The following is a 19863-nucleotide window of genomic DNA, read 5'->3' on the forward strand; positions in this document are numbered from 1 at the left end:
CCGATAACGCCATGTCAACTGTAGCTGCTCGGTTTCTCATTAGCAGTTTAAGTGAAAGCATAAGACCACGGATGCACGATACAGCGTGGCTGCCAGCCACAGAGGCGTCACACAAACGCACTCCAACCAGTTGGAAAGGCAAGCAAGTTTCTGCTGTTCATGAACATCGTAGGCTGAAGCTGGCTGTCTTTGCCTGCTACAAATAACTCCTCCTGAAGTTTGTAGAAGCCCCGTCCTGTGCATAAGGGTTACAACTGTCTCAGAATTGAACTGTGGAGAAGCTGGAAAGCGGGAGATTAGCTGCACGTTGGGAGGTGAGAGGCAGATACCGAACGGTTCCCAGCATCGCCTTTGCAGGGCCTCATGCGCTCACAGGGCCTGCTCCTGAATTTTGCTGCATAAGCAGACTGTGAGATGTCACTTGCACAATAAAGAGGCACTTAACATTTTTCTCTTCCAAATGCTTAGCTGCTGAGGTAGCAGCAGGTTGGACGCGTGCGTTCGGGGCAGATTTGGTGAGCGTATCCAGCCCATTGCAAAATCCCCGCTGTCACAGGGCTGCAAAACTTCCCACCTCTGAAATCCCACAACTGGCCGTAGGTGTGCATACGCAGCTATCGTGCCTGGGACCTGTTTTCCTAATCCACCCTGCCCGCGTTTCTCTCGCACTCACTCGTGCAGCACAGGAGCACACCGGCATGCCTGCATGCCTGCGCGCCTGCTCACGCCTTCCTGTGTGTCCTGCGTTCACGTCGCCTTGTAGGAGCACGTAGAGCTGCGACCATACGTGTGTCCAACTGTGCAAGTCTGCGCTTATAGAGGCGTATACGTGCCACGCTGCACATGCAGCTCTGTGCGTGTCTGGGTGTGCACTCCCTCGCCGTGTGGATGCCCGCTGCTCCTTCCCCCGGGGGTGCAGAGCAGCCCCGCGCTGCCAGGACGCCCCGGCGCCGGGGGGTGCGCTGCCCCGGGGTACGTCCGGCCGCGCCGCGCCGAGCCGAGCCGAGCCGAGCCGCGCCGTGCAGAGCCCGGCCCCGCCGAGCCGAGCCGAGCCGAGCCGTGCCGGGGCGGGGCGGTGGGAGGGGGCTGGCCGCGGGGCCGTAGCGCAGCGGGGCGGCGGGCGCAGAGCGCGGCGGGCAGGGCAGGGTAGGGCAGCGCTCGCACCGCTCCGCTCCGCTCCGCTCGCCGCGCACCGGGGCCGGGCGCTCCATGAGCCGCCGCCGCCGCGGGGGGGCTGGGCGCTGCGCTCGCTCCCCGCCGCGGAGCCGCCGCGCCGCCGGTGCCGGGATGTGACTTGCGGCGGGCTGGCGGACAGAGCTGCCCCGCCGCCCTCGGCCGCAGCAGCCAGCGGGTGAGTGAGTGAGCGAGCGAGCGGGGGGGGACCGGCCCCCGGTCCCGGCTCCGCGGGGCTGCCCCGGAGCGGCGGCGCAGCCGGGGCAGCGCTGCGGGCGGGGGGGGCACAACGGAGCCGCTCGCCCGGCTCTGCTCCGTGCGCTGCCCGCAGACTTAGCTCGGCGGCCGGGAGCAGACAAGAGGCTGGATGTGGGAGTCCGGGAGGGGGATTAGACGGGATATAGGGCGGGGAGGGGGGGGGCTGGAGCAGGGGGGCTGCGCACCGCGGCGGGGAGCGGGGAGAAGACTGGCGAGGAGGGTAGAGGAGTTCCGAGACAGGATGGGGAAGGAGAGCGGGGGCAGGCGGGGGCGGGAGAGGCTGGAAAAAGAAACCGAAGAGAGCAATGAGCGAAGGGACAAAAGAGAGAGGAAGCTGGAGCGGGATAGACATCGTACGGGAGGAGGAGGAGGCGGCGGCTGCAGGCGGATTAAGGGGAGACCGGAGGGGAGGCAGCTGCCTACCGGCCTGCGGGGAGGGGGCTGCTTGGCCTCGCACCCGCGCTCGTACGCGGACGGGGGTAGTTGCAGCAAAGCCAGGCACCTTTGGGCTGCTCTCCAGCTCACTTCCCGGCGGGAGCTCAAGGGCAGCGGTAACGGGATCTGGGCCGAGGGGGAAGAGCCTTTTGTTGGCCCCTCGCTGCTGCTGCCTGGCCCCGGGGCCGGCGGGCGGTGGGAGCCCGGCCGGGTTGTGGGTGCGCAGCGCTGGGTGCAGTGCAGCCCCGCACAAGGGCTGCGCAGCCTTAGCAGTTTCCTCTCTAGTTCATAGAAAGCCCTGTCTCTGTATTGCCTCTCCCCAAAGCCAAACGGCGATAGGATTTAGCACTTACGTGAGCCCTTTGTTTACACCTGACCTAACGTTTATCCCTAGGCTAACAAGATTCCCTGCGTGCTGAACCTAAACACCTCGGTTGGTTATCGTCCCTATAGCACTGAGTACCTATTTGTCGGTGATATGCTTGCTGCTTACCAGCAGTGAATATCGGTGTTGAGGTGTTCTCTCGCTGCATCAGAAGCAATCAGGTGAAGGAAACCCATCTGTCATGAAGCTGTGACATGAATAGAAACAGAATTAGCAAAGAAAAGAAAAACAGTGATTGCTATCGGTAGTATAATGAACATCAGGCATTATAGTCAGAAGTATCTAGGCACAGGCGATACACAGATCTGACCAAAGGGAATTGTGAGCACCTAGAACATTAGAAAGATAATTTCGTATTCTATTCAGCATTGCAAAGTATTTCTAAATGAAAACAGTACTTTTTCTACCTGTCCTTTTTGGAGTGGGGTCTTGCTTTCTGTAACTGTGAGGCTGTACATAGCATGATGTGTATTATTCTAATGCGGGGGATGTCTAAATCATTGCTGTATTTTTGCATACAAAGCCCAATTGCACTATTAATTATTATTCTGCAAATACATCTCGAGTGGTCTGATCTCGGCTGGGCTGTTGCTGCTCTGTTATCAGTCCTGAGCTCATCCTTCAGATCTGATCAAAAGGAGCTGGCAGGGATCCCGTGTTGTGATTAATTCCTCACTCACTAGCATCTCTCCACAACACTTCGTGGTGGGGGCGGTTTTCTTTCGGAAATTGTACAGTGAACCAGTCTTCTGCCTATGTGTGGCAGAGCAGGTTACTACTTGTGCTACTATTGCTTTTATTTACTAGATTGTTTTTCTTCTCTGTGATTGGACGCATCTTCCTGTATCAGTTGGTTAATGTTAGGACTCTAAAAAGAGGAAGAGATAATACATCTAGCCATGAATAGCCCAACCTTAAATCTTTGCATGGTTACAGATTTATTCTTTATATATATTCTCTAGCAGCAGACAGCAGTATCTTTTTGACCAGATAAGAGAGATTTGCGGTCTTTGGTCAGAAGACTTTAGCTATTGAAAGCCTCATTGATTTTTAACCGTGACAACTTTTTGATGACAACTGTGAGATTTTCTATTTCTGCTTAGTTGCTTCTAATTGTACTTCGTACCCGCTGGGGCAGCTTTGTGTCTGCCATTTCTGTAGTGATTCTACACCAGATAATGTAGGGGACTTCACTATGTTGAAAACAGTGGAGTTATTACTGTTGTCATTGAGAGCAGATTTTGGACCAAAAATTGAGGACTGGATTTGCAAGCTGTCCTGCTAATTGTTTGCTGCTTTTGCCTGAAATGTGTGAGGGTTATTGATTCAAGTCCTCGTGGTTGCTCTGGGTTCAGGTATGTTGGCTTAACTACTTGTAATGAAATATAATTTTGGAGGGGGATCTGGGAACAAAAACAAAAAAAATCTCAAGTCGATTTCCTTCTGTATGAACAGTTTCATTCAACTATGCAGGGGATATATTGGTGCTGCTTACTATATCTGTGCTGGAATGCTTCTGTGACGTTTCTGTATTACTATTGCTGTAGCTCTCTGGTAATAGTAGAAGTGAAGTGCCAGTCAAATAGAGTGTTATTGTTACTATCGTGAGGTTGCATAACTTTGCTAAGAGCTAATCTAGACGTAAAGAGGTAAAAATACTATTCCTCTACAGTTACTGATTTAGTTAACTACTGGGGGTAATGTGCAGACAGAAGATTTTACTACAGAATCTCGAGAGATGCAGGACTGCCGTTCTGCCCACAGCACAGGCTTGAGGAAAACACTATTTTAATAAAAACCCGATATTGATATACTTCTCTTTTCCAAAACAGCTTTTCTGACAAAAAGACTTTCTAGTTTTCCCTTAAATTTATTGAATCTATAGTTTCAATGAAAGCTGTGGTTTGGCCCTTGCCAAACTCGTATGTTGTAATGCAATGTTTTCCCTTGTCTATACAGCTGTCTGAGTTCAGTGCTGAGTACCAGTGCTAGAAAGGGGGTGTTGGGTGGTATCATCATGGGGGTTGATTATTAACGTTCCCAGTTTTTACCTAGTCAGGCAGAAATACATAGTAAACAGGTTGCAAACATGGCTATAGTGATAGCAGTGGTGAGGAAAAGATTCCTCGTTTGGAGATTTCAAGCCCTGCTTGCAGGCTTTGGTGTGGACACGATCTACTGTTCAGTAAGGCTTACTGACATTTGGTAGGAATGTGATTTCACGCCAAGAATACCTGCCAGCAGTCCTAGAGATTTCTTGGTCAATACTATAGCTATCGAGGAGATTTCTAAGAGAACCACTGTTTATTTCCATCAGCTCTCCCAAAAGTAATTTTGCAAAAGGAAGTAACTTGGGAAAACTCCTCTTGAGTTGAACATCTCAGCATTTCTGAATATATATTTTGTTTGAATTCTCAGTATGTGTTGTCACAGCTTAATTTCCCCTTCCAAGAGAAACTACTACTTCATACTCAAAATTCATTAACCCTCCCTTCCCCCCTCCCGAACACTTCCAAATAGGAAGAGGAAACAAATGATGGGCTGACAATATGACTGCTTACCCATGCAGCACAATCTCCATGGAAACAGACTGTCCTAGAATAGCTCAATCACATGAGGGTTACATGACATGAATAAAGTAACCAGAAAACTGGAAAACATCTCAGAACTGGAGATACTTGCACTTAATTCATTACCCCCCAGGTCTTTGGAGAGTAGCTAATAAACAAAGCTCGTATTGAAAACAATTTCGTACACACATATCATAATATGTAAGTGATAGGGCAGTGGAAAATTAACATGATCCTCACTTAAGGGCTGTTTATTGTTTCCAGTTTGGGAGACATTTAGAATGAATTTTGAATAATTTTCCACATGACCTCCTGCTTCTTGAAATTCTACCAGTGGTTTGCAGTATTGCCTTAGTAGATCCTAGGGGATTTCCTCCCTTTGTCAGCAGGCACTGACCATTTCACACTTTTTAGGACACTTTGGATATTCTAAAGAGTAAATGCACTATTTGAAGTAGGAACTGCCTGTGCGTCGAAGGAATTGCAAAATTACCTTCAGAATGTTTCCTTCTAGTTAATTATGTACTCACAGGGAAAGGAGATTCATTGAGTGCAACCATATTCAATACAAAAATGAATATATTTCACTGACGATTAGTTTTCTGTCTGTAAAGTCGGTGTTTTTAACATGAGTGTTGTGACAGAGTCATTGAGAAACCTGTTATACAAATCAGATATAAACAAGTAAATATTCTACCAATTCACCATAAAGTAAATTACAGCTAGGTAGAAAAAAAATCATTAGTCATTAGCTGCAGGTCATTGCATCGTTAGAACATTGTAGCCCTTTCAACAGTGCAAGGATACTGTAATTTCTATGGGCAGGCAAAGATCATCCCTTACCCTTTTCCTGTTTGTCCAATCCCCGATCACATTATTTGTCACAGCTTCCACTTCTGAGATGAAGTTTTGTAATAAGCTTTTTTGTCTGTTGTATGAATGAAGCCCATAAAGTCACTACACATTTATATTGGCACATTTGCTGTCTTGGTGCCTGTAATAGGAAACAGCATCATTTCCATCATCTGTCTCCTGGCAGAGGCCAAAAATGGGCATCGGTCATTACTCAGTGAAAGGGGAATGACCAGTAGTTTGAAGACTGAGATCCTCAAGATTTAACTCTGATCAGTACAGGACTGTAATGCACAGGAAGAAAACCCATCGTTCTCAGCTGTAAGAGACTCTGTTTCAGACAGCCTATGTAAATAGTTTTTGTTTTGGGTATGACTGATCATGTTCAATACAACAACATTGCACCATTACGTTAAACCATTTTCAACTCTCATTAAAGTTTTTGATGTTTTCATTAAATGCATTTCTGATCTATGAAATATCTTCAGGTGGGTAGTCATTTAGGGCTGTTTGCCTAACTTACAAAAGAGCTACCGATAGTTTCCCTGCTCCTCACGTGAGCTATGTGACTAACATCATTGCCTGTTTATACGGTGCTTTTCTTCCATATGGCCGTGCCATACAAATGGAAGCCTTACGCTGAACGTTTTCACCTAGGCATGTTGCTCACATCAATGAACATAATCCTGCCGGGGCCTGCAGCGCTAGCTGTGCAAGTGAAGGTTAACAGCGTCGGGTTTCCTATCTGGTGCGTGGAGTCTTTACTTCAGACTGCCCTTACAGGACAGCTATCGCTGGGGCAGATTGTTCATTTAAAGGTTACATTTTTAACAATCTCCTTTGCCCTGCTTTGCTTAATAAAAGCAAATGCCATAACATATCCCTTTTTAAAGCACCTAACCCGTGTTCTTCCTAAAACTAAGTTGGAATTCGTCCAGGCTTTTGGTCCCGATGGTCGAGTGGGATGTGTTGTGTTCCTAGAGAGTTTATCATGGTTCACTCGGATCGGGGAAAGCGATGCTGTTTTTTGTTGTTTGTTTCCTCTGAATGGCTTTCGACTTGCTAAGCAGCACAATGAGTCATTCATTTTGATCAGTTGATTGATGACATGGCATGTGTGCACCATTGTTACAGAATATGGGATTTCTCTAGCCAACCATTCCCGTTTACAAATGCGATCTAATACCTGGGCTTTGGAAGAGGATGAAAGGAGTGAATATTATAACTGCCTATTGACCGAGCATGAAAACAAGATTTTCCTTTTAAAAAAAAGCACGATGTTTATTTTCCTGGGACTGCTCTATCCTTAAAAAAAAAAAAAAAAAAAAGTGGTTTTGACTCTGCCTTTATTCCAGTAAAGGGAGCAAGGCTGTGAAACAGTCTAATTCTGATACAACTTACCCTTGCATCAGGCCCAGTGCAATTTACACATAGTTTAAGCACCTGAATTTGAACAATAAAGTACTGTAGATAATGTATTCTTTTGCAACAGGATACATAATTTCTTCTGGTTGTGTTTTAGGATATTTGCAGGGGCAGTGTTTGGAAATGTTGTTTTCAATCTGTGCAAACACAGAAATGAGTCAGTTTGCATTCCGAGTACACCAGGCAAAAGCAGCTTTCTGGGAGGGCAGCAAAGGGGACATGGGTAGGCTATCCCACCTGCAAATCCAGGGCAAAAAAACAGTAAGCATGGGCTATTGAAACAAGCTGTGCTTCCAATTGCTGTGGAATCCTCCAAAGTGAACTGTAGCTAAGCACACAAATATTTTGTTGTCTCAGACAGAAAAATGAAAACCTACCCAGCCATTGGTTTCTTCCTCCTCTTCGTGATCAGCTATGGCTCTTCTGAAAACTCAAGTACGTCTAGAGGGTGCGGACTGGATCTTCTCCCTCAGTACGTTTACCTGTGCGACCTGGATGCCATTTGGGGAATAGTTGTGGAGGCAGTTGCGGGGGCAGGTGTGCTGACGACGTTATTGCTGATGCTGATTTTGCTGGTGAGGCTGCCCTTCATCAAGGACAAGGAGAAGAAGAGCCCCCTGGGAATGCACTTCCTCTTTCTTTTTGGGACTCTCGGACTGTTTGGGCTGACGTTTGCTTTCATCATACAAGAAGATGAAACAGTGTGCTCTACCCGAAGATTTCTGTGGGGAGTTACCTTTGCTTTGTGCTTCTCGTGCTTGCTAGCTCAAGCCTGGAGACTTCGTAGACTAGTTCGACATGGGAAGAGTCCATCTGGCTGGCATCTAGCTGGTGTGGCAATCTGCCTGATGCTCGTTCAGGTCATTATTGGAACCGAGTGGTTAATACTGACAATTGTCAGAGATAACAAGTTGGCCTGCAGCTATGAACCCATGGATTTTGCTATGGCTTTGATTTATGTTATGTTCCTGATGGTATTTACCATGGGATTTTCTCTTTTCACTCTCTGTGGAAAGTTTAAGAAATGGAAGAAAAACGGAGTATGCCTCATTATAACACTTTTCTTTTCCATTCTGATTTGGGTAGCCTGGATGACTATGTACCTCTTTGGTAATGCTGAGCTAAAGAGAAGAGACAAATGGAGTGATCCCACTCTTGCTATTGCACTGGTGTCCAGTGGCTGGGTTTTTGTTATTTTTCATGCCATCCCAGAGGTCCACTGTACCATCCTTCCATCACAGCAGGAAAACACTCCCAATTATTTTGATACTTCACAGCCAAGGATGCGTGAAACTGCTTTTGAGGAAGATATACAGCTTCCTCGGAGCTACATGGAAAATAAAGCCTTTTCAATGGATGAGCATAATGCAGGTAAGAATTTACTATAGAGGACTATATTTTTCTGTAGTAGCCAAGAAAATAATCTGTACTAGACATTTTTCAGGTGTTCAAAACAAGGGTCATTACAAATGCCATATTTTTCACACTACATGTTGTTCCCTTTTACAGTTTTCATTAAGGTATCACCTAGTGGGGGGAATAAATGAAAAAAATGCAATACAGAAAATACGTCTTTGGTTAAAATGATTCTTCTGCATGTTGTTTTTTCACTGAAAAACAGAACAATTTCAAATGCAAAGCCAACGCTGAAAGCCAAAACAATTCACTATGGGAAAAAATAGCCTCTATTTTAAAATAGTTTAAATGACATTTTTTGTCATTATCAGTTAACAACATTTAACATGAAATATTTTCCAAAAACCCAAGAAAAAAGCAAGAAGTGCTCTATGTTACAAAATGCTCAGCCTCTTGAGCAGCAAAATAATTATTATTAATTATATTTCCAGTAAAATGGGATTTAGTGCCACTTTGTGACACTGGGGGGGAAAATGCAAAGTGGCGTATAGACAAGTTCAAAGACAGTCTTTGTTGTGACAGCTTTAACGTCTGAACAGAGTGTGCATAGATAGAGGTTTCCAGGTAATGGTTGCTTTCCTTGTCATAGCTGTTTGGTGAGATAGAACAATGTGTGATGACACATCATTAAAATCCGCAATGAAAATGTTTTTGAGCAATTACTGAAAGGGCCAGCAACAACTGTTAGCTTAAGAGATCCAAACCATTGCTGAACGTTTAACCCACATCAGAAAATACACAGGGATGCTTTCCTGACCGGCGGTGGGAAGCACGAGCCCGATCATGTTCTGTAGTGCAGGCTGCGGTCTGGTGCTGTCCCACAGTTGGATAAAGGATTTCGTTACTGGTCACACTGCTTTTTATTCACTCTAATTGAGAAGAGGACTTTGGTATCCCACCCAATAGTTGCCACATTGCTTTGGCAGCCCCCAAAAGAAGGCTTGGGGCATGTTGTCCAGGCACTTCACCTTCCTATTCGTCTTTAGGTATCTTTGATTTCATCTGGCTTTGATGTTTCCTCTGGATACAGACCAGACATGGTGGAGGAAAACAGCACTCTTGTTTGGCACAATGTTGGGTCAGGAAGGCGTTTCTCCTCGAAGTGTTTTAGCAGGAACTTTAAAAGTCTCCTTCTAGTATGGAAGCTTTGAACAGAAAGGAGTTAAGTTCTGTGACTATATACCAAGGGCAGTGGTAAAACAAACCAAAAATTGCATCAATAAAAGAATGGTTGTTTATTACTAATGTTCCAGAGCAGCTTCATGATGGACTGTAAAAGCAGTCTTTTTTTTACTGTCCTCCCTCCCTCATTAAATTAATTTCATAGTAAGGTAACTGCAGTGGCTTCAGTGGAGCTATTCCTGACTAAGGCAGACCTAAGAACAAAATTGGATCTTTCACTCTGTATTATTCCCATTCATGCATACATTTTAAAAAAGAACTGGAAGCGCCTTTTTGATCTAATCATTCAGTGATTAAGTTTTCTAGTGAAATGGATAGACATACGATAGCTATAAAATCATTATAGTGTCTATTATAGTGCAATTTATGTTCTGTTTTAATCTATCTGAATCGTACGCAGTACAATACAAAATAGGTTTCCTTATCTGATGCCCTTATTAATATTTATCGTAATAAATGCATGTCATTTCTATTCCTATGGCAAGTGGGAGAAGGATACATACATTTTTAATAAATCAAAACAGATTCATTATTCCTTTGCAGCGGTTCTTTAAGTACAGACTTATGACAACAGGGTTTGGAGACAAAACTTAATGAGTATGGTAGAGACTTAAAGTAAATACAGGTAATAATATTCAAGTCACATATTATGGCTGCTGAAGTGTTAATTTAAGTCAGATCACTGTACTGATGGTTGTCAGTGGCTAAGCACCTGGAATCTATTAGCAATTGGCTCTCTGCAGGTATGTAGAGAATGTTCTCTTCTTTTATTCATTTAATTAACCTCAATTCAAGAATTCATCATTAAGAGTTTAGAAATTAAAGGAAGGGTACTTTCTTCAATTATACTTAAGAATGATGTTTATAAGATCTACTAGTTGTAAAATTTTGGAAGACATGATAACCAGAAAACACCTCTTAGTTCCCTGATTGTAATAGTTGTTTTAGTAAGTAGTTAGCTTTAAATAGAAAACATACTTGGATAAACATATTTTCCATTAATTCTTGTTATTTCCATTAATACTTGTATAAAGTAATTTAGTAATTTTGCCCTTTTCTTCCTTTTTTTTAAAGAATTTAAGCAGCATTTTAAGAATCTGAACAGCCTTTAAACTATAGGTTCAAACAAGCATATGGTCTCCTAGTTTCTCTCTTCCTTAGCTAAATGTAGCTCCAAGTTACACATAACAACAAGAGCTGTTCTATTCCAGGAATATCATTAAGCATTAATAAAGCAAAACTATTTTAAAGTCAGTTATTTAAACATCATTTAAACAACATACTAATCTGGGATTTTAATACTCATATGATACATAAGTTGAAATATCTACTTAAAAGAGTTATTTTCATACCTGTGTCTTGTAAAAATGTTAGTAAAGTATTTAGAAACCCTGGAAAAAGGCAACTTGAATGAGTTCTCAGTGCTCTCTGGAAGAGCACTGCACGCTAGTAGAGCAACTTCTGTAAGGCAAAGAGAATTTGCTTATACATGAAAAATCGGGATGTGAAATGTAGAATGCTACAGCTGTCAAGAAACCCAAGCCTAAGCAGCTCTGGTACTCACTGAATTTCATTTAATAACTTTTAGTACTACAAGCCACCATCAGAGCCAATGCCTAAAAACAAAGTTAATAAAATTTAAAATATGTGTTAAAGGGAGACTTTGACACAACATTTGTTCAAATCTTCTTGGCACTATTTTGTTTTTCACCTATACATACTCTATGCAAGTAGATGCATTTAATAGTAATGGAAAAAGTACAAGGAAAAATTGTAAAACTGGTATGAGAAAAAATTCCAAAATGAGTATTTTGTCCACAAGCTTTGTCTCTGATTCTCATGTTAAAAGAATTTTAGACTTATTGCAATAATGGGGAAGGAAAGTTCAGCAATATGAAACTGATTTTACTGGCTCTTTAAGATAACTTTGAAATGACCATGGAAATTTTGTGTAAATATGTAAATATTTTAATGATAGTAGGCATTATAAAGAGATTTTTTTTTTCTTTGTGTCCTAGCAAATACCAGTGCAATCATTTGTGTTTAACACACAATAAGAAGCCAAGCTACAAAGAAAGAATACTACTGACCCTGAGATGGTTAAATATAACATAAAAAATACATAATTCTAGTTTAGGCATTTTCATCTTTTGTTCTCCCAGTGTTCTGCAAAAATATCTAATTTTAAAATATAGAGCAAGTGAGGGTCTGTGTGTATCCGAAGTCAACAACTGAGCATTTGCAGGGCCAGTTTTCTAAATTTCTGTGCTATATCAATACTGTTCTTCATCTCTGTGCACAACTTCCCAAGAGAGGAGTAGCAGTGGATAGAGGACAGCATATGGCAGCAGGATCCATTTAAAGCTTGTTCCACACAGTGCAACTATATTAAATCCTGGCTTCATTAAAGTCTATGCTGAAATTCTTGTAAACTTCCGCTCATTCACGATTTCAGCCAGAGAGTGTAGAATTGTAATTTGAATTAAGTGTAAGAGAAATTCTTGCCCCAGGTGTCTGAACTAGGCGTGTTGCTATATACCAGCTCACAGATGAGTACTGCCCGTTGTAACCACGCAAGCCGCGTGGATAAATGAGCTCTGTTCCCTGGCCACATCTGAATTCAGTGAAGCCGTTATTTACCCCCAAAGTAAAAAGAGAGTTTTATGTGCCAATCCCCGGACTGGTTTAGAGACAAAGAAGCGTATCTCTAACTATGCGTATCTCTCCTTCAGAATATACATCTTGAACCCAAACTTGTGCTAAAATTAACGGAGAGACTGATGTATTTCTGGTATAAACATTCAGAAGGACAATCAGTATCTTCTCTTTTGTTACAGTCATTTGCCATGTTTAAGCTATTCAAAAGCAATATTTACTTCATATTTCTAGTTTCTCAGAGTAAATATAATCTGAAACATCTGGAAAATACGCTAGTCATGCTGAAGTAATGCTCCGGGGGGTTGTGAGCATGCTTACTGGCTCGAGCAGTGTTTTGGATCCCTGTCCTCTGAATTTGATAGAAAGCAAAATGTAGTATCGTTTTACTTAACCCCACAGTATCCAGACCAATACAGTAAGCACTTTGCAAAATACATTGCACAAGGTACATCAAAGGTTTGGCGATTGAAGACATTTAGCTCCTATTGAAATGAGACTAAGCAAACTTCAGAAATTCAGTTCCAATAATTTTTTTTCCCATTCCACAGCAAACAGTTAATTTTACCTAAAACTGATTCTTCTGAGATCCATCCCCAACTATATAAGAAAAACTGCTGTTCAAAAGCAATGTGAAAACTGGTATGGCAGCATGAAAGTTAAAATCGATGGCAAAGTTCCCAATAACTAAACTGGAAGCAAGGTACTGTTACAATTTCAAAGGAGACACACAGCATTAATCGTGTTCCTAAGAACGATCTCTCTTTTCTAAACACAGCGCTAAGAACGGCAGGATTTCGAAACGGCAGTTTGGGAAGCCGACCTAGTGCTCCTTTTAGAAGCAATGTTTATCAGCCAACTGAGATGGCAGTTGTGCTAAATGGTGGGACTGTAAGTATCAAAATGTGATGATTTAAGAAATCTTTGATATGCACTGGTATATACAACCACTACTAATTAAAAAACCTGCTTTTAGCTTATTCACAGCAGGGGGAAAGCTGTAAATGAAAATTTGGGCAGCAAGTATGCATGTAATGCTTCCCTTCCCTCTAGAAAAGATGTAATTACAAAGTATTTTGCATTTCTTTACTTGGCCGTTCACATTTTGCAGTGTAGCTTGAGTGAAACGAGTTCTTTGGTCCCTTTCAAATTAAATTTGTGTTAAGGTATTTAACATTACTATTAAGTGACACAATTTCTAACCTGTTTTTTTTTCAAGATGATGTGAGCCACACAAATGTTTACAGGCCAGTACATTACTTTAAATAAGAGTCACTGTTGCAGGTAGTGGTGGTCTCTCACATATCTTCCATCTTCTTGTAAAATGTATGTAATTCTTTGTAAGTAAGTTACAGATGTATACGTCCCTGGGAAAGGGATTCATAAAAGAGGAAGATAAACTATTTTAATGTTAATAGCATTGATTTTTCTTTCTTAGACAATAGTTTGGCATGTCATTCTTTGATAGACCTGTTTTCCTGCTGCCTGGTTGCTGTAAGAATGGCTTAGTGATCTGATGCCAAACAGACTTTCTATATGTTTTTCACATGATGTGTAGTTGCACTCGAAGACATTTCGTATAGCAGGCATACTGTTGAAAAAGAAGAATTTTCATCCCCATATTTTTCATGCATACCTACATGCTTCTTAAAAATCTACCCATGAGCCAGTTTGTACTCATGTGAGTTGGGTTTTCTTTATTTTGAATCATGAGCTGATTCCATAACTCAACCTCCACATTAAAACCAAATAACGTGAACTGATTGCAGGTCTCTCTTTGTTTTTAAATAAGTAAAGTTTTGGTTGATTTTAGTGAACAAGAGAGATTAGATGCAAGGCTTCTCCTGTGTGGGTAAGACAGTGGGAAACACATCAACTTGAATAAAATGAAAAGGCTTGTACTTGGCTGTCAGTAATGAATAGCATCCTTCTGATGCTTGGATTCATCTATGCCTGTGTTTTCTGATACCAGAATACGCAGCTCAGGGAGAAGCCGGTTTAAGGATGAGAACCTAGAGAGTTTGTTTTGGGGTTTTTTTTGTTTGTTTTGCTGTGTTTTAAGGTGGATACAAAGCTTAAAGGAGAACATCAGATAGTAAAATGAGCGATTAATGTGTATGTATAGTCATGGTTTTTACAGAGAGGTAAATGTACTGTATGGGTGGAAGATGAGTTTGTGTCACTTTGCTCTGGAACTACTGTCTGGAAAGCTGTCACGTACATGTAGCATGATAACACTGGTTTTTGAACAGACTAGATCTCTCAGTTATGGGTTTATTATCCTTATTTCCAGATACCAACTGCTCCGCCAAGTTACACTGGACGACACCTCTGGTGAAAGGCTGTAGGCTGTAGAGAATAAGAATCCTTGTTGCCGATGTTGTTCCCTGGCAGTGTGTCTTTGAGGGAGGAATCCATAACAGTACCAGAACAAAGCAACAAAACATCCAGGAGCTTTCCAAATCCTACAGAGGGTTTTGTCTAAATGTGAACACCATTGAACTGATAAGATAATTGCAAAAACAAAATTGTAAAACTGAAGCTGAATCTAATTTAAAATAGAAGTAGGCACACCTTAAATTGGAAGAGGGGGATATTGTATCCTGAAATGTAAGATATTCTCTTGTCTGTAACTAGTGTGCGAGGCAAGCCTGTTTTTGTTGGTTGCCAGTTGCTTGCAAAATACCCTCCTCTCACCTAAACTTAATTCATGTTGCCACAAGAGATTGCCACTACAGTGTGAAAACATGCAGGATTTCTTTCCCTTTTGCTCCTTTTCCCTTCATTTCAAACGTCCTGAAAAGTACCTTGTTTGCTTCATTATCTAGCTGTACTGTACAGTCACGTAGCATCATGTGTAGTCAAGCATTGTCACTCAGTGGCAACTGAATTACCATTACGCTGTAGGCTGATACTCTTCTCTTTAAAAAGCTGGTGTAGGAAATGCAGTTCTGGAGTGATGAAAGGTCTGTGCATGTTTCATGCGAGTTATGGAGCTTCTTGAGGCAGAGAGAAAAAGCGTAGGTCCAGCACAGAGGCAGCTCTCCTCAGCCGTGCAGGGTCGATTCCCCGTTATTCCAGCCTCAATCCCGGGTGCGAGCGAAGAGCTGCGCGCTCTCACGTCTCCTACAGACGAAGCCATTAAGTGAAACTTTGGAGGGATATACTTTTGCAAAGACTTAGCTGGGGAGAGAACGTGACTCGAGTTTGCCAGAGGGAGTTCGTTGTGATGGTGGATTAAAGGCAACCCGCTGTACTGCCCGAGCCGGCGTGTTCTGTTGGGCTGATCTTGTCAAGCCGGAAAGCGGTGGCAGCTGAGAAGTACTGACCACCTTTCAGGAGAACCTCAGCAGCAGATAGGGTCAAGACCTCCCTTTCTAATCCCTGTTCATATGAGTAGTCCCCTTGACTGCAGTTGTTTGTGCATTTAAATGTGGTTGTGCATTTTAGTGCCTAGCTGGTAGAATCTCCGTGCTGGAGGTGGTTTGTTGTTGTTTTTGTTTTTTTAAGGTGGTTTCTTCCCTACTCTTCCCCCTTCCCTCCACTTTTTTGAGTTGATAGAAGGCAGACTTTCTCAACGCTTTTTATCTTTGTTTTCTCCAGGTTCTTTAAAAGGTTCCCATTGCCCATTGTTTGTGCCATGGTTTCTCATTATGTTTAAGCGATCATTCCTTTATTTAACATTTAATACATATCGGACATTGAAAACATCATTGTATCCTCACTGTTTGGCCAATGTTAATCTTAGCTTTCCTCGATACTAAAAGCTAATTGTTTTTACTTGAGGGCATAGGAAACATAACAATTAAACTTTGCATATGCTGTAATAAAAATATATATTTTCAAACTAAAAAAATATAATGTACAAATAACTGAGTAGCTTAGTAGCTTCACAGAAAGAAGTTACTTGCTGTATACTGCAAAAGAAAGACAAGCTTTTTATTTTTCAAGAGTCTTCCTGATTCTTCATGTACCTCCATTTCTACTGAATTAGGAACCTAGTCCTGCAGACTTGTATTCCCATGAGTAGTCCCATCGACACCAGTAGGTCTACGTACAGGTACAGAGGCTGCAAGACCAGTCCCTAAGTGTTGCACACAGATATAAATGTATATATATATATGGAAAAAATATATATTGCCATTCTTGCCATGATCATCTTATGGGGTTTTATTTCAAAGCCCTTCTCTTCCAGAAGCAATGTTTTTCTGTCATGCATGAGTAAAGGAGTATGTTAGCTCCCCCCTGCCCTTCCCTCCTCAAGGCAAAGGAAGCATGTGCTTGTTTTAGGGATTGCTTATTTTATTTTGCAAGTAACTAGGTGGCCTTAGTAACCAAGTAGGGTAGGGGTGGATATTGCATGCTATCCAGTGACTTAGAAATACATTTTGCTTGTTTTAAGCCAAGCTTTGATCAAATAAGATAGTATTTAAGATAATGATAGTTAACCAGAAGTTGCATCATTTGGAACAATAAAAAAACTATTACCATCACTTGCCTGCAGAATTTTGCTTTTAAAAACCAATTAAAAAAAAAAAACACCTCATAAAACTCTATTGTAAAAAACATGTAAGATGACCATGGCATAAATGGTAGGACAGCTTTCTTTCTAAAAGTTTATCATGCTACAACCAAGATTTATGAATTATAATACACATTTTACAGACCTTGGACAAAATCTGTACATGAGATAGTTATCTTAAGAAACGTGTTTTTCTTTTTCTAGATGTGACTGAATTGATAAATAGAGTTCCCAATCCTGCTCCTGATGAAGTTGGTTTGGAATTTGAGGCCTTATGCAAAGATATGGCCAGATCCTACAAACTGCTACTCACATGACTAGTTTCATTGCGTTAGTCATGTGGACTATTCACAAAACTAAAAATTAGCAGGATTGGGTTTAATTTGTGGTGGTGAAGTGTGGCAATAGATTAGGAGGGTCTTTATTTTCCAACTTTATACAATTAGTAATAAGCAACTTTTTTTTGTAAGTCACTAGTCGGTGATGTAAAATGCCCCAAATGAAACTGTAATTGAAGAAAGGCACCTTTATGTTAACTTATATTTTTGTTACAGTAAACAAATGTTTACTTTTGCCTTTTATGAAAGTTATCTAGAATGTAGAGCATCTGTGAACAACATAGTAAGTAAGTAAGCACAAGCCTTTCGCAGTTCAGTTAATTATAATTAGCTTTTATACTATAAAAGCTACTATGTTGTCCCTTGATGGTTATGTGCTCATGGTTTTTCCATGCAGAAAAATGAAATCGTAAAGCATCTGAAAAAACTATTACCAAAACAAGATTTATAATAACTGGCTTTTGATCAATGGCTGGACAAAAGTTCAAAGCCATACTTTACAGATCCTGCCCTGCTTTCAGATGAGTTGAGGGTGGGTGTTTGACACTTGCCAGAAAATACGTAGCATCTTCAGAAGAACAGTCTCAATACATACAGTTGTTTCTATAAACAAGGTACATGAAATACTGTAGAACTAGATGTTTCTGGTTTTAGTCTAAACACAGGCATCTTGGTTGGCTTGCTTTGAGCTTGATGCCTTGGGTCTAACCAAAGGCCATGCAAAAGGGAGCATTGTAGCTTTTATAATAAAACAATTGAACTATTCTACCAACTTACAGGATTACAAAGCAGGTGCTTTTTATTAATTGATGAGAGCTAAAGCTCATTTTTGATAGATAATATATATTTATTAAATGTATTAATGTGTGTTTTATAACGTACCCTTTTTTCCGCTGATTGTTGCATACTGGTATCTTATTAAGTACATCTTTAAAGGATTTTCAAGACAATCAATGTGTACCATGATGACTGTACATAAGTATACAAAACTACAAAGGTTGTAAAGCATGGGCAAATGTTTTATTTTCAAAATGCTGTTCTTAACGAGAATAAAGGCTTTACTATTTACTTACAATGTTTGTGTTAACTTGGTGTTAAAATCCACCTAAAATTTTTCCATTATGGTAAACTAATGATGCTACAGGCAGCACTGTTCTGTGGTGATACCGTGGGTGCAGTTCTGCAATATAAGCTAAGTTAAACTAAATTAAACCAGCTCCTAGAGGCTAGGGCCACATTCCTCCACCCTTGGCCACATTCCCACATTTACCCTCAGCTCTGGCACCTATCAAACCCATGGTGAGCCAGTCAAAGAGCTGAGCAGCCAAACTCTTAACACTACAAGTGGTATTTTTTTTTTCCAGTTGGCTCAGCAGTTTCCTGTACTGGCTCAATTGCTAGTGCTTGTGAAAAGGAGGGGACAGGATCATACAGCTGGGGTTGAAGAATGCAGGTTGAGAGTTTTTTTCTTCAAATGGTTTGATTTTCCTGATCTGGTGCAACAACCAGCATCACCAACCAGCAACCAAATGAGGGGTGGGTACTGGTGTAAGAGTGAAGACAAAGTCTGCGTAAGTGATGGAAGAAATCCACATTGAAACACAGCAAGAGCTAGAGGGTATCTGTGTTTTATCATGCTTTCATTCAAAACAACTAGACCTCTGTTTAACTTGTATGGAATTAGTAGTAGAACTGCAAATATCCTCTTTAATTGTGAAATTATAAAGGCCTAAATAGGACTATGCTTGACAAGACTGAGTTAACAAAATAATGAGGGCTCCTTAGCAGGGGGCCCAATCTGATTTTTATTCTGCTTGCACCTTATGTAAGTAGGTACACATACACACAAGATTGTTGAAAATGCTATCACTGTGATCTTAATTTTATACTTTCTCAGCACATGTGCTAAGTGATAACAAAAGGGCCTTTGACTTTTTTCCCCTGCAGAAATGCAGAGCAACCCTAGCTCTCATTGCCTTCAGTTGGAATTGCAGCAGCACAGCATTTCTGAAAATTAGACCATTATGAACAGAGCCTGGATTTGTGTAAATTGTCACAGCTCTGCAGAAGTCAGTGAAGCTACTCCAGTTTATACGAAATGAAGAAGATTTTTGCCTTAGTTTTAACACTTGCCTACATGTGGGTGTAACTCCATTTATTTCATCCAGAGTTTTGTCCCTGTCAGAAAAGCTTGCAAGTGAGCATTCAGGAACACAAGATAAACACAGACTCAAACTTTTTGGCTAAATGTGCACAATTCCATCTGTTTTAACAGAATTGTGCTTACTTGCACTAGGACTGAATTTTGTCTTGGCGTGATGGGTCCTTACATAATCTCCCTTTGATTTACAACACCTCACATGTAAAAGTAAAACTGTAATGCTAAGAGTGTTTTTAAATCAGTACCACAAAGTTTAGTCCATGAGCTCTGTGTTTTGTGATAGTGGTGAGAAAACTAAAATCGAGATGTTGAACAATTTTGTGTATGTTCTTCTGAGTCTTCCAATTTGCTTCCCACTGCAACCATATAAAATAAAACATTAAATACTTAACTTTCCAAAGCATCCATAGAAACAAAAAAGTAAACATCCATACTTCCACAGCAAATATTCGGTTGTTCTTCAATAAATAAATAAATAAATAAATAAAAAC

At 41.4% G+C, this 19863-nt stretch overlaps 2 protein-coding genes across 6 annotated transcripts in view; one reads left to right on the plus strand and one right to left on the minus strand.

Moving 5' to 3' along the window:
- Positions 1-19863, minus strand: part of IQCK (IQ motif containing K) — a 173137-nt gene that overhangs the window by 109172 nt on the left and 44102 nt on the right. The window contains exon 9 of one of the 3 annotated variants that reach the window (XR_012777535.1): positions 2360-2438. Coding sequence is in view for 2 of the 3 variants with exons in the window: in XM_075514618.1 (XP_075370733.1) it covers positions 19667-19728 (62 nt within the window). In the remaining variant the exon portion in view is untranslated. Of the gene's footprint in view, positions 1-2359; positions 2439-8767; positions 9660-18279; positions 19729-19863 lie in introns of those variants that run through there. The other 2 variants (XM_075514619.1, XM_075514618.1) reach the window with 2 other exon arrangements.
- On the plus strand, positions 1114-18286 carry GPRC5B (G protein-coupled receptor class C group 5 member B). Of its 3 annotated transcripts, none has more exons than XM_075514617.1 (4): positions 1114-1351; positions 7460-8469; positions 13130-13242; positions 14645-18286. In XM_075514617.1, exons 2-4 carry the CDS (start codon positions 7464-7466, stop codon positions 14687-14689), a joined length of 1164 nt encoding a protein of 387 aa, XP_075370732.1. In that variant the 5' UTR covers positions 1114-1351; positions 7460-7463; the 3' UTR covers positions 14690-18286. The 3 variants fall into 3 exon arrangements, with proteins under 3 accessions (XP_075370732.1, XP_075370730.1, XP_075370731.1); XM_075514615.1 differs by having other exon boundaries at positions 1115-1351; positions 7456-8469; XM_075514616.1 differs by lacking the exon at positions 1114-1351 and adding an exon at positions 3463-3606 and having other exon boundaries at positions 7456-8469.

The sequence above is a fragment of the Mycteria americana genome, chromosome 12 (genome assembly GCF_035582795.1).
Source record: "Mycteria americana isolate JAX WOST 10 ecotype Jacksonville Zoo and Gardens chromosome 12, USCA_MyAme_1.0, whole genome shotgun sequence".
NCBI lineage: Eukaryota > Metazoa > Chordata > Aves > Ciconiiformes > Ciconiidae > Mycteria > Mycteria americana.

Coding starts and splice junctions, on each gene's coding strand:
- GPRC5B (XM_075514617.1), top strand. CDS start 7,464: ATGAAAACCTACCCAGCCATTGGTTTCTTCCTCCTCTTCGTGATCAGC. Junction 8,470..13,129: donor AATGGATGAGCATAATGCAG/GTAAGAATTTAC, acceptor TTCTAAACACAG/CGCTAAGAACGGCAGGATTT. Junction 13,243..14,644: donor TTGTGCTAAATGGTGGGACT/GTAAGTATCAAA, acceptor CCTTATTTCCAG/ATACCAACTGCTCCGCCAAG.